Below are 14,413 nucleotides of genomic sequence, written 5' to 3'. Positions count from 1 at the left end.
CTACCAGTAGCAATTCATGAAGTTCTTATTCCTTCGAACTGGGGTACAGGCCAGAGATGCGGAGGGTGAGAGGATTCACCAGAGACACAGTGGGGAGCAGAACGGGCAGATCAACAAAGTACACTGCTGAGGGGAGCAGCGGGCGGGTCGGGAGAGGTCTGCCACACCATGTGGATCTCCTTCAGGGCAGGCGGGGATCGAACTCATGCGGAAGTGGCTTAAGTTTCTTAGTGCAGTGATTTAACCCGCTGCGGAGGGCCATTGTTGGGCTATTATTAATGAGGATTAGAATTTATTAATTTCCATAATAATTAAGAGAAGGAATTGGGGCTAGAACCCAGGTTATTATACTTCCTAACTCAATAAACTATCTTGGAAGATTATAACAATTAATAGAACTGCAGGGTGGTTAGGATTATTACTTGATTTTAAATTCATCTAGTGTCATCACTAACCCTAACCCATCACTAACTAACAATCGCTCCATATCATCTTTAACTTATGCTTATCTAGCCTACATTAGAACCCTCATGATGGGAACTTGAGGCAATCCATTTTACTTTTGGATGTCTCTGATTAAAATCTGTATCTTTGTCATTATTTTTTTAAGATTTATTTATTTATGCATACAGAACTGTACAGGTACAGGCCAGAGGCAGTGAGAGGATTCACCAGAGACAGAGTGGGGAGAAGAACAGGCTGGCTGATGAGAACATTGTTGAGGGGAGCTGCGGGCAGATCAGGAGAGGTCTGCCTCACCATGTAGATCACCTCTGGCTGCAGATCAAACTCATGCTGAAGTGGCTTTAGCTTCTTTGTGCTGTGTTTTAACCTGCTGTGCCACCAGGGAGGGCCTTCTTTGTCATTTTTTTTTTTTTTAAGATTTATTTATTTGCGCATACGGAACTGGGGTACAGGCCAGAGGCTCAGGGGCGGTGAGAGGCTTCACCAGAGACAGAGGGGGGAGCAGAACAGGCAGATCGACAAAGTACACTGCTGAGGGGAGCAGCGGGCGGGTCAGGAGAGGTCTGCCACGCCATGTGGTCACCTCCGGGGCAGGCGGGGATTGAACTCATGCAGAAGTGGCTTTGGTTTCTCAGTGCTGTGCTTTAACCCGCTGCGCCACCAGGGAGGGCCTTCTTTGTCATTTTTAACCCATATTTTTCTCAGTTCTCCTCTTGAAAGTTGACTAATCAAACAAATCAGATTTGTTCTTTAGTTAATATCCCCTAGTGGACAAGAAGTATTTTCTTTAAGACAGTGCAAATGTTTTCCAACTGGTACATGAGTGGGGGATTCAAACCCATTATTGCATTATTCTCTCTAGCAAACATTCCATCTCCTCCACCTCTCCCCCAACCACACATACACACATAGGCATAGACTTGGGGTGGTTCTGTTATTTACTTTGCTACTGCTCTCCCCAGAATGTGTGTGCTGAGTGTCCAGTTCCAGGTACTCTATCTGCTGTCCCATAATGATCTTCCCATGTCCACCAAGGCACTGTCCCATATAGAAACTGAGTTTTTCAGTTTAAAGGAAACTTTCCATTTCACATACCCTATGACACTCCTTTTCTCCTTTCCTCTATGGAAAAGTCACCTCATTTCTTTAATAATTTCAGTTCTTATGAATGTCCTGAAGAATCACCAACTTCAAGAAGCTTTAACTTTATGCACAAGTTACCAAGGCAAGGAAATACCAAGAGCTTGGTCATGTGTATGAAACAGGAAAGGAAAATAGACAAAGAACAAACACAAATTAATACTCCAATAAATAACCTTACCTTGCTTTACACGCCAGCCTTTGGAATCTTGGATAACTCCCACAATTTAGTCCAAGACACCATTTATGACACAAACTTTCCAGTACCTTGTATAATGTGATCAGCTCCCAATTTGGGGTGGTTGTGTGAGGTTGTCCGTGTCCATGTTTTCTTGTTATCACTATTTCACTTAGACTAATAATTAAATTGCAGATTGTTTCCCAGCTGGATAATCAATTGACTGACCCATGAGACTATTGACAGTTGAAGATTAGCTCATTTGATTTATGGATTCACCACAAATAAAACTCAGAAGTGATAATCTGTCCTTCCCTACTAGTGAATAATAGAGTTTTTAATGCTGGTGTGTTTTGACAGTAAGCCTTCTATTTTGTCACTAAAGAAAACTATATTATAAACTGAGGGCCAATCTGCCAAAGTTTAACTGTTCTCTACCAGTAGCAATTCATGAAGTTCTTATTCCTTCACAGGTAATGAGTGTGTTTATGGCAGCTACCCTGAAATTCCTTTGGAAGAGATGCCAGATGCAGATGGAGTAGCCAGCACTCCTTCCCTAAATATTCAAGAGCCATGCTCTCCAGCAACATCCAGCGAAGCCTTCACTCCAAAGGAGGGCTCTCCATACAAAGCGCCCATCTACATCCCTGATGATATTCCCATTCCTGCTGAATTTGAACTTCGAGAGTCAAATATGCCTGGAGCGGGACTAGGAATATGGACCAAAAGGAAGATTGAAGCAGGTGAAAAGTTTGGGCCTTATGTAGGAGAGCAGAGGACAAACCTGAAAGACCCCAGTTATGGATGGGAGGTAAGAATTTATTTTGAGTAACACACTTGTATGCATTTGGCTATATAAGGAAGATTGTATTTTCAGTCACCATAAACCAATAAGCAAATTAATTATGTTGCAAATGTCTGAAATAGGTCACTAAGAACAACCTTCTCAGATAATCTCACTTCTTGATAGAAACAAGGTATTGCTTAAAGGTGTGGAATAATAGGAGGAAACTGAAACAATGAGTAGCCAAAGAATGGTATCAACTAGAAAATAAACTAAAGGAAGGACATATAGTGTTTATAGTTAACTTTCGGAAACACTGTATGTGGTTGTCCAAGCAAACAAATGCCATCATAGAGCATGTTTACTGGATTTTACCTTTTCTGAAGGTGGAGGGGCTTAGAAAAATTAAGCCTCCATTTTGTATCTGAGTCAGGTTGGTTTTAGTTTCATTCCATATGTTCATTTTTCTCTGTGATCTTCTAATATATTTTGCCTTCTTGTGGTAACCCTGCTTTGATTCTACCTGGTTCCAGAATGTGAACATGGACTGAATTTTGTGGTAATTCTTTATATTCAGATTGATATAATGATTACTTCATGTATAAAAATGACAGTAAAAAATACTAGGGAAATAAATCACTGGTTTTCACCATAGTCTTCATAGAATCCATTTGGTAATGTCTAAGAATGATGATAAAATCCAAATAAATTTTATCTTGATAAGGATAGTTATCTGTTCTTCTTTTTGAGTTTATAAACTTTGGTCAGATTGTGATTATACATATTTCCATTTATTTGATAAATAGAAAACTTGTAATTAGACTATTGCATCAAAATTTCCAAAAAATATTGGTCTATATCTGAACTACTTGCAGGCAATTTTTACATGGACAAGAAGGTATTTTTGGAGAAGTGATTGACCTTTGGTTTCATAGTATTTCAGTGAGACAGAAATCAGATAAACTAGATTTATTTTGGTATGTTCTCTTAAACACAATTCTTGTTCAAATTCTGAAATGCCAAAAGTTGAGATCTGGCTCTGACATGATTACAAGTGGAGAAATCCTTTCTTAGTTTTGTTCTTAGCCACAGCCCGAGTAAAGTTGTGGGTTAGCTACATTGCCTTTAGACATGTATATTGATAAGAGATTTTTTTGAAAATCACTGTAGCATTAACTGATATGTGAGCTGAATACGTTTCAAACCAAATGCGTATGAACTTTACGTCATTATTGTTCACCTTAAAATCATGGCTATAAACATTCTAATAATAGGTAACTCATTAAACTTTTATTACAAAATCTCTAGAGTTAAACAACAAGTGCAATACTGCTAGAGATTATCCAGAAGTCTTGGAATAAACCAAAGCTTAATAATGAAATCATTTTGCAATTACAGTGTTGGTAAATGCAGCCCTGTGTCTTTTTAAACAGGAGAACTGTAGTTTGGGGTGAGGGGTGAACCTGGGGGAAATTCTGCATTTAGAGGAAATTTAAAGATAATGTTATTATTTTTCTTTCTTTCTTGACGTAAAATGTCTCAATATATACATGGACAAATACCTTGAGAAATGTAAAATGATTCTTTTTTTGTTATAACATAACTGAATTTTATTGTTTGAAATTCAAGATACTATCATAAAGAACTCATGAGTCATTGGCTATATATCATCTATTCCCTCTCTCTTTTTCAAAATTTGGTCATCAATATAGTAGTTTTAGTCACCATTTTAGTGGTAATCCTCATTTGGATTGTCTGTTTTATGTCCATGGTGAACAGAAGTGGAGAAAAGCTTTTTTTTTTTTTTTTAAAGATTTATTTATTTGTGCATACAGAACTGGGGTACAGGCCAGAGGCTCAGGGCGGTGAGAGGCTTCACCAGAGACAGAGTGGGGAGCAGAACAGGCAGATCGACAAAGTACACTGCTGAGGGGAGCAGCGGGCGGGTCAGGAGAGGTCTGCCACACCATGTGGTCACCTCCGGGGCAGGCGAGGATTGAACTCATGCGGAAGCGGCTTTTTAGATTCTCAGTGCTATGCTTTAACCTGCTGCGCCACCAGGGAGGGCCGAGAAAGGCTTTTTTTGATGATTTTGACAAACTTATTATCCTTGGAAGAAGTATTCTCTTGGCTCTGGTGTTTTGTTTTTAAATCTTATACTATACTAATGAATACAAAATCTAATAATAGGCAACAGAGTTGTCACACAGACATCTCACTCTACTCCTGTGTGTTCATTTTTAATCATGTTCGTGTTATATTTGTGCTCAACTGTAGCTTATTTTCTACTATTTTTGTTTAGATGGATATTTGTGATTAACTAGTAAAACTGCTTTTTTGTTATCCATTCATTTAAAAAAAATCTCAGTTGAAGGTGAAAAAAAGAAAGTCTTGGATGAAGAAAAATAAACATGAATACAGAAAACCCAGATTTGCAAACAATCATTGAATGTCTATTGTGCATCAGATTCTAAATGTTTTCGCTGCAGAAACCCAACCTACCATAACTGAATAAATCATTTCTATCATTCACCTTATACCTGCTCTTTTCTCCCCAAAAGGTTTCTTGATTTGTTCACTTTTGGGAAGTACATTATAATCTGTTCAGTTGTTCAAGTCAAAAAATGGATCATCTTTATGCTTTCATCCACACCAACCATATATAATCCATCATTTACATATTAGGTGAAGTCCCCATTTTTTTGCACATGTTATTCTCCCTTGCTGGGAATTTCCTTTTCCTTCCCATTCCATACCAGATTCTAGTTAGTCTTCAAATTCTCTTCCTTGATACCAGTGTCTGAACTTTCTAGTCACAATTTAGTATTATTTATATTTTGTCCCAGGATAGCACCAATAAACTTATATATTAAAGACCTTAAGCATTGTAAGGCATCCAAATTATATGTCTAGCTTCCCTCATAGATTACAATTTCCTTGAGAGGTTGCAAAGCTGTATCCTTTAAAAACAGTGTCTTGATTTTATTCTGCATGTACTGCCTATGTTTTCATTTAATACTGGGTATTTTACCTGAAATTACCAGACTCAGCTAAGGATGATATACCAAAATACTGTAGACTGGATGGCTTCAATAGTAGCATTTAATTTTGTTGTGGAGGTTAGAAATCCAAGATCAGGTTTCTGGTTGATTTGGTTTTAGTACAGACAATTCACCTGGCTTCAGATGGCTGCTTTCTTGCTATGTTTTCTGATGGCCACTTATCCAAGCATGTGCACAGTGAGAGAGAAAGGAGCAGGGAGGGAAGGAGGAAGAAGGTAAGGGGGGAAGGCACAGAGAGAGAGAAACTGAGATCACAAACGATACTCCAGTGTCTTATAAGGACACTAAGCCCATAGAACCAAGGTTACATCCTATGACCTTATTTATTAATTGTCCCCTAAAGTTCCTATCTCCAAGTAGTGGGTTAGGACTTCAACATTTGGGGAGGACACAAATAGTCAGTCAATAGCACTGACATTTATTAAATATTTGTTTAAGAAAGCATGAGTGCATGCAAGAATAAATGAAAAAGATGAATGAATAGATGAATGCAGGATTATGTGATTTTGAGAGAGAAGACAAAAGCAGGAATGAACTGGAGTAGGTCCGTCAAGGAAAAATACATAAAACCTACATTCTGGATTTTAATCATGTGGAATCAAGTCTCAGCTCTGCCACTATGCAACTCTAGGAAAACTATTCAAAATCAATTGGTTTTGAATTCTCATTTAATCAATGGGCCGATGATAACTGTCAGACATCATTAGTTGTTGTATAATTAAAATTAAGTAAAGACATATGGTAGTTTCTTCAAAGAAAGTTTTTCAAAGAGAAAACTCAATGATAATAATCTAATTAGGGGGGTCACCTTTCAGAATGCCACTTAAATAATATTTTAAAAGTTAAATATATTTCCTAATTAAGGCTTTTTTTTTGAAAATCATTTAAGTTTGATGGTAGAGAAATAGGATATATTTGAAAATATGGTGTACAGACTAAAATAGATGTTCAAGTAAAATGTCATTTGTATGATTTCTCCCAAAGTAGTATTGGTTTAATAGAGAGAAATTTTTTTAACAATTTTAGTTTGGCAGTGATTGCCATCTTATAATGCATGACTTGTCTGTAACAAAAAGTTCTTCAAAAATTGGTTGTCTCTAGCATCAGAAAATAATTAGTAACTGAATGTTTTTTTCATAGGTTTGAAATGTTAGTATTAAAGATTGAAGAAAAAAAATTATTTTGGTTCAAGATGAGGGTTTTCTTGTTTCTCTTAGAGATGACCATTCTGGGCAAGTATAGGAACTGCATTGCAGAGCAGAGGAACCAGACTGCTGGAGGGAGAATTCTGGAGCTCAATCCTCCTCCAGATTCTGTGTGCTAGCTGAGTGATTTGGGTGAAATTACGTAGTTAACTCACTTCCCCTCAGTTTATTTATATGCAATATAGTATAATAATTGTTGTGAGGATAAAATGTGACATTGTGTGATAAAAGTCTACTAAAGAGTCTCTTTCCTGGTAGAAGAGTTCAATAAAGGTGAACAACACAAACAAGAATTCAGCTAAACTATAATCCTAACATAGGACCCTTAAATAGCACAAAGGTCAATTATTTTTTATTTGTATAATTGTATAAATCATTTATTTTCCTCACATCCTGTTTCCTAGAAAAATTCAGATGTCTCTGGGGTGATGTAATTATGTGACTCTAGGTTTATTTGAACTGAAACATAGATTGTTTTTCAATTAACAGTTGAAACAAAGATTTGGGAGAGATTCATAAATTTTTCTTGAAGTCAAAGTGTATATCAATGGCATATTTTTTAATACTCTGAATTGTGAAATTTTATTTCTTTGAAATGTTGTCATTTCACACTTTCTTTTGTGGCCATCACCACTGGTCAGCATACAGCTCTATAAGTAGATAGTCAGTTAATGAAGCAGCTATTAGGTGCCAAATCCTATACTGTGTCCATTCCATTATTAGAATTGCTCCTGATTATTTCTTTGATCAGTTAAAATATCAGGTATGAACTTAGCTTTTCCTTTTCTGTCCTCCAGTATGCACATATTCAGGCATAGAGAAATACGACATGGATGGACAATAAATTTATCTTACATTCTGTTAAATAGATGGGAAGGAATAGTGGAAAGAGATTTTGCTGGCGTCAGAAATTCATTAAATAATTTTGATGCAGTGCTTTGACAATACATTATGTTCTAGGAACATAATCCTGAAATGTGATATTACAATGAAAGTGTGCCTCCCTATATCATTTTAAAAGAAATAGTTTTCCCATTTGTAAGCTTGATTTGAGTTCTTCAGTGATGCCTTCTCTACTGAAATATGCAATGTATATGTTAACTGTAACATGAATATCCATTAAAACAGAAACAAGATACTTCACAACATAGTTCAGTATCAGAAGACTGAAATCAAATAATATACATTTGGTAATAAAGAAAAATGTGGTAATTTGGCATATTGTGATATGCACTAGATATTTTTGAATGATAATATTTCTTCTCTATAGGTCTGCTAATGCTAAAAAAGAATTTTCTCTGGTTTGGTACGGAGCTTAGAGAAAAATGTTTACTTATTAATGATAAAGCAAGTACACTTAATGTGTCCTTAAAATTAGATTATTAAGAAGCAAGGACTTTTGTTTTAATAATGTACAGATGGATTGATTCTAATTGGGAGGAAACACTAGCAATTTTCCAAAATGGTGTCATTAACAGTAACTACAAACTGATAGTACAATAGCTACAATAGATTAATAGACAATAACTACAAACTAATAATAATATGCATTATTATAAAACTTTACAGTAAAATGTATTTATTAAGTCTTTGCAATATTATTTAAAAGATGGCAAATACAGTTTGGATTTTCAAACTCACTTTGTGAGGAATTAAGAACTAAGAAAATGCAAAAAAACAAGTTTAAATTAATAAGAGTCTGAGCATGATCGTCACTGGGTTCATTAAAATGTTTTAGAATGTCTTAGAATATAAGAAGACCAAAGAAAGACAATGCACTTTATTTTATTCATCTATGCTTCTAGCATACTTAGTAGAATCTAAATCTCCACCCACTTTGCTGGCAACATACCATCTTTCAAGAGAAATACAGATGGAGTCCTCTTGTATACTCCTCTTCTCAATGTTTTTGACAACTTCTAATACTTCAAAGTATAGTTGGCAATCTGGACAAGGGTGGTATAAAAAACCTCTTCAGGGCCCTCCCTGATGGCGCAGCGGGTTAAAGCACAGCACTAAGAAGCTAAAGCCACTTCCGCATGAGTTTGATCCCCACCTGCCTCAGAGGTGATCCACTTGGCATGGCAGGCCTCTCCTGACCCGCCCGCTGCTCCCCTCAGCAGTGTACTTCGTCATTCTACCTGTTCTACTCCCCACTCTGTCTCTGGTGAATCCTCTCAGCGTCTCTGCACCTCTGCCTGTAACTGAGCTCTGTAGGCAGAAATAAATAAAATCTTAAAAAAAAAACACACACAAAAAAACTTTTCAAGTTCCTCAACTATCAAGAATCTTACTTTACTCTCTCTTCCTTGACATTCAACTAGAACTTCTGAGTCTGTCAATTTTCTAAAGAATACTGAGTGATTTTTCTTCCACTTGGGAACTTTGTATAAATTGTTAGAGTAATCTGCTAAATGGACCAAAATAAGTTTCTTTTATCATTTATCTCATAAATGATACTTACATGATGACCGTTTCCCTCTTTAATCACTGAATCAATAGTAGAATTTAGGGGTTCAAATAAAAAAATGCCGAGGAAACTTCCTCTTCTAATAGAGTTGATAATTGCTTCTAGGATTTGTCCAGGCCAAGCCAGAGATTCTCATATTTTTTTTTTTAAGATTTATTTATTTATGCATACAGAACTGGCGTATAGACCAGAGGTGCGGTGAAGGTGAAAGGCTTCACCAGAGACAGAGTGGGGAACAGAACAGGCAGATCAGTGAGGTACACTGCTGAGGGGAGTAGCGGGTGGGTTAGGAGAGATCTGCCGTGCCTTGTGGGTCACCTCCGCGATGGGGATCGAACTCATGTTGAAGTGGCTTTAGCTTCTCAGTGTTGTGCTTTACCCCGCTGCACCACCAGGGAGGACCCTCATAATGCTTTTTTACTCTGCAACACTTTCTTGGGACCTCTTCAACAGGGTATCTATTCTCTGAGTTTTTCCCTTGAGTATGAATAAGGCAGCAGTGGTTCAGGAAATAACTCATTAAAATCTCTCTCTGAAGAGGGGAAGAGTTGGTACAGAATCTTTGCTCTTGATTTTGTTCACTGCAGCAATGTGGAGATAGTTTGTTCCAATTGTGATAAGTAGGTAGTGTGGCAAAATGGGGAGACTAAGGGGATGTATAAGTGAGCTCATTTGGACTGTAGATATAACATGTTATTAATAGGGCATCTTCGTTTTTCAAAGTTCATTCACATCCCCAGAATCATACAATATTTTGCAGTAGTCTTTATTCTATAATTAAAAATTCTTACAATTTTAATGAAATAAAAATTCAGTAAATAAATTTTATTCTCATTTCTGCCTCAGTATTTCTTTTGTCCTCTTATGATGTAGATGAAACTGAAGATAGGTCAAAGGAGTTTTTCTATGTGATAATCATTGAGCTTATCAGGCCAAAAAAATCACAAAAATTAAGCAATCGCCAACTAATAATATAGACATGCTGTGTTTATGTGGAAATAGATACAATTACCTGTTCATTTGTCAGTTACTTCAAATTGATTTTTGACATATCAAGATTTTAGTACATCCACAGCAAGTTGATAGTGCCTTTGGTATAAAGGAACATTTACTTGTATAAGTGGAAGGCAAAGCAAACAGCCTATAGAAATAACTTGCCTCAGTGAGGAGCTATACACTGTTGTGTGGTCTCATGCCCATAGATCTCAGAGGTATCTTCCTAGAGGAAATTTCATGACCAGAAACAAGACAAGCAGGTTCAAAAACAGCTCAGGTAGGCCCTCCCTGGTGGTGCAGCGGGTTAAAGCACAGCACTGAGAATCTAAAGCCACTTCTGCATGAGTTCAATTCCCGCCTGCCCCGGAGGTGACCACATGGTGTGGCAGACCTCTCCTGACCCACCCGCTGCTCCCCTCAGCAGTGTACTTCGTCGATCTGCCTGTTCTGTTCCCCACTCTGTCTCTGGTGAAGCCTCTCACCGCCCCTGAGCCTCTGGCCTGTACCCCAGTTCTGTATGCACAAATAAATAAAATCTTTAAAAAAAAAAACAAAAAACAGCTCAGGTTGACTCTATCACTGCTGGTCATGCCACTGGCTCTCAATACTGCTGCTTCTAGATCCAAACCCTATCACAATGTTAAGCTGTTATCTCTTCAGCTTAAAGAATAGAAAGATTCCACCAGTCACTGCTGCTGAAGACACAGAAAATAGCTTAACCTATTCATAGGACGTCAGGCGTAGACAGTCACATGATACAGAAACAATATTTCCAGAATCCACACTGCAGAACCCCACACAATCACCCACACATTTTTATGCTTTTAATTTTTTTTATGTTTTTTAAAATGGATAATATTATAATATAAATTTTGGATTTGGATTTTGGATGTCTGTTGCGACACTTTTTAAATGTAACCCATGTATGTAATCCTAACCCTATTAAATTTGGGGACAGTTCTACCTTGTTAGTCTCTAAAAATTTCAACTTAAAAAGATCTAATAACCTTTAACCTCCTTCAACTTTTTTTTTAGATTTATTTATTTATTTATTTATGCATGCATACAGAACTGGGGTACAAGCCAGAAGTGCAAGTTTGGTTAGAGACTTCACCAGAGACAGAATGGGGAGCAGAATAGGCAGATCAACAAAGTACACTGCTGAGGGGAGCAGTAGGTGAGACAGGAGAGGTCTGCCACACCATATGAGTCACCTTCGGTCTGGGGTTCCAACTCGCACCGAGGTGGCTATGGCTAGCTTGCAGTGCTGCACCCTAACCCTTTTTGCCACCAGGGAGGGCCCAACTTTTTTTAAAAACAAAATCTTCCACAGGAAGGTCAAAGGAGGATTTCATTTACATGTCCTGCAAAATTTAATTCCTCTTTCTTTATATATCTTTATTACTTCTTACTCCAATATCTCACATATCCAGCAGGCATTGCTCTGAAAGGTTTTCATAATCCAGGCCTCTGCCTCTCTCAATACACACGCACGCACACACACACACACACACATTCAATCATATAAAGTTATCCAATGTGATATTTTTCCATTAGAGCATTTCCTACATTGGTTACTTACTATCTGTATTTTGACTAAAAAATCAGAACCTAGCAGTCAATCCAGAAAGGAAGACTGTTCTTCCTCCATGGTGTGGAGGGCTGTAAAAATGGACAGAGGGTAATGATTCAGGTATTGCTTCTGAAATCTCTTTTATTCCTGCCAAACCTGCCCCTAGAGTTTTCCTTACACTCAGGGAATATTCATGCATTGTCAGTGACTTACATTTTCTGTGACCATTGACCAATCAGTTCAAGTTCCAGGTCCTTGGGAGCTGGGCATGTTTGTGCCTCCTTCCAGCTGTCTGTAGTGGTACTTTCCTCTGACACTGCAGCTGACCTTCTGGGCTCCCAGGTGTGCCTGCCATGGCACAGAAACCGCACTTGGTTGGCAGTCACAGGTGTGCATGATTTGTTTTGCTTTTTCAGTTGTTTAGATTTTTGTGTCAGGAATGTAATAGGTATGCGATGCCAAGATAGAATCTCCACCCTGGCACAGAGGCCAGCTGCCTTCATAACAGGATGTTCTTATTGGCCTCGCAATACTGTCAGCTTGAATCCCCTTTTTCCTGAAACCTCACCCAAGGATGATAATCTGCCCAACCAATGATTTAGGATGAATTCATCTCAGTGGATGAGAAGGAAGAGTCTCATTATAAACCTAATCTACAGGGAGGAAGAAAATTGAGTCCATCCTCAATTTTTTTTTTTTTAAACTTGTGCTGGCATCATTTAACATAAGCTGGAATAGCACCAATTATAGGGATATAGGAAATCCTCGGCTTGGTTTCAAGGAGGAAGAAACCAGGATGCTTTTGTGGTGTGTAAATTTCTGCTCATTTGGTTGAGACTAAACAGTAAGAACACAGCTGGAGAAGAGCGGTCCAATGTGTGTTCTTCCATCTTCCTCTGAGCTACTCAGGGGTCACTGACTAGTTCAGTGTACAGCTTGTTAAAATCAGAGGTTATCCCAGGCCTTGACTAGCAATAGTGAAGGAATAGGGGAAGGTTAGTTACGGTAACTGAGGGGAGCCAGGTAACTAGAGAAGGAGGTAGCAAGACTTTCTGCTGCCAGTAAGTCAGTGTGTGGGGCTGAGATTATGTAACTTTTCCCTTTCCTAGTCCTCCCTAACCTTGCTATTGTATCACGGCTTCTCTTGGCAAGGTCCTGATATTGAAAGAAATTGGCAACACACTTTTGATTATTCAATTTTCCTTTACCATAGTCCCTTCCTTTGATCTCCCATTTTTCCCTTAAAAAAAAATTATTTATGCATACAGAACTGGGGTACAGGCCAGAGGTGCAGGGGTGGTGAAACTGATTGTAATAAGCCAGAAAAGTAAACACTAAACATTATGTCAGCCATTAAAATCAGTTTTACAGCTATTACCCTTTGGAGTGGCATTTCATATGTGGTATATTTTTTGCTAATATTTTCACCAGAGACAGAGTGGGGAACAGAATCAGCAGATGGACAAAGTACACTGCTGAGGGGAGCAGCGGTCAGGTCAGGATAGGTCTGCTGTGCCATGTGGGTCACCTCTGGGGTGGGGATCAAACTCATGCTGAAGTGGTTTTAGCTTCTTAGTGCAGTGCTTTAACCTGCTGCACCACCAAGGAGGGCCCATTTTTCCCTTTTTAAAGACAACTTGGAGTCTGTTTGATTTAATTTTTACCTGCATACACATAACTTAGGCATGGAGTTGGGGGGGGGCAGAAAGGTCCAACAGGGAAAATGGGTGTCCCATAGGAGTATCAGATAGTCTTTCATTCCATGTCTTAACTTTTTCCAGGGAAAGTATTTATGTTAGCATACATTTGATCCAGTGGCAGTAGTTGAGAACTGATTGTAATAAGCCAGAAAAGTAAACACTAAACATTATGTCAGCCATTAAAATCAGTTTTACAGCTGTTACCCTTTGGAGTGGCATTTCATATGTGGTATATTTTTTGCTAATATTTTAATCACAGCATCTCTTGAGAGTCTAACTCTTCTATAATAACAAATAGATGAGATGAAACCCTTGCTGTGGGAGTCCAGGATGGAGAGTGGTCACCCATAGGTCCAGCATTCAATTAGAACTCACCTTCTAGCCAAGTCACTGGCTCCCTTAGGAGAAGAGGATGGACTAAAAATAGCATCCGTGCCCAATGGATGATACTTACAAAGAAAAAGAATTATCATTGTGTTTAATAACAGAACTGACAAGCAATCATAATTCTTTCCATTAAGTAAATATGTTCAAAAAATTTATTATGAAATGACACATTATGCGAGCCAGGAATCAAAGATGACATCCTTGCATTAAATACGGTAGATGCCATTAAGGAAAACAGTCAATATGTCACCAAGCCATGCCCTGTAAAAATTAAATTGATTTGGTAAATGTAAGTAAGATAGATCTGTTTGCTTTCATCATCAATTTTGAGTGGGTGAACAGGTGATGTCACCAACTTGGGAGCGATAAAGATGCAGGACCATCTTGAAAGGCAGGTGATGAATGGGCAACAGCTTTTGGATGGTGACAGTGCTGTGGTACTTTGTCACTTGG

At 38.0% G+C, this 14,413-nt stretch overlaps 1 protein-coding gene across 1 annotated transcript in view; it reads left to right on the top strand.

The window, feature by feature from the left end:
* MECOM (MDS1 and EVI1 complex locus) overlaps nucleotides 1–14,413 on the top strand; it is a 562,721-nt gene that overhangs the window by 272,522 nt on the left and 275,786 nt on the right. Inside the window, exon 2 of the mRNA XM_004674937.2 lies at nucleotides 2,257–2,594. Within this exon, the coding sequence (XP_004674994.1) occupies nucleotides 2,257–2,594 (338 nt within the window). The remainder of the gene's footprint in view (nucleotides 1–2,256; nucleotides 2,595–14,413) is intronic.

The sequence above is a fragment of the Condylura cristata genome, unplaced genomic scaffold (assembly GCF_000260355.1).
Source record: "Condylura cristata isolate star-nosed mole 26May11 unplaced genomic scaffold, ConCri1.0 scaffold00003, whole genome shotgun sequence".
Taxonomy (NCBI): Eukaryota; Metazoa; Chordata; class Mammalia; order Eulipotyphla; family Talpidae; genus Condylura; species Condylura cristata.
The sequence above is the reverse complement of the archived record's forward strand: the minus strand, read 5'-3'. Positions and strand labels throughout refer to the sequence as shown.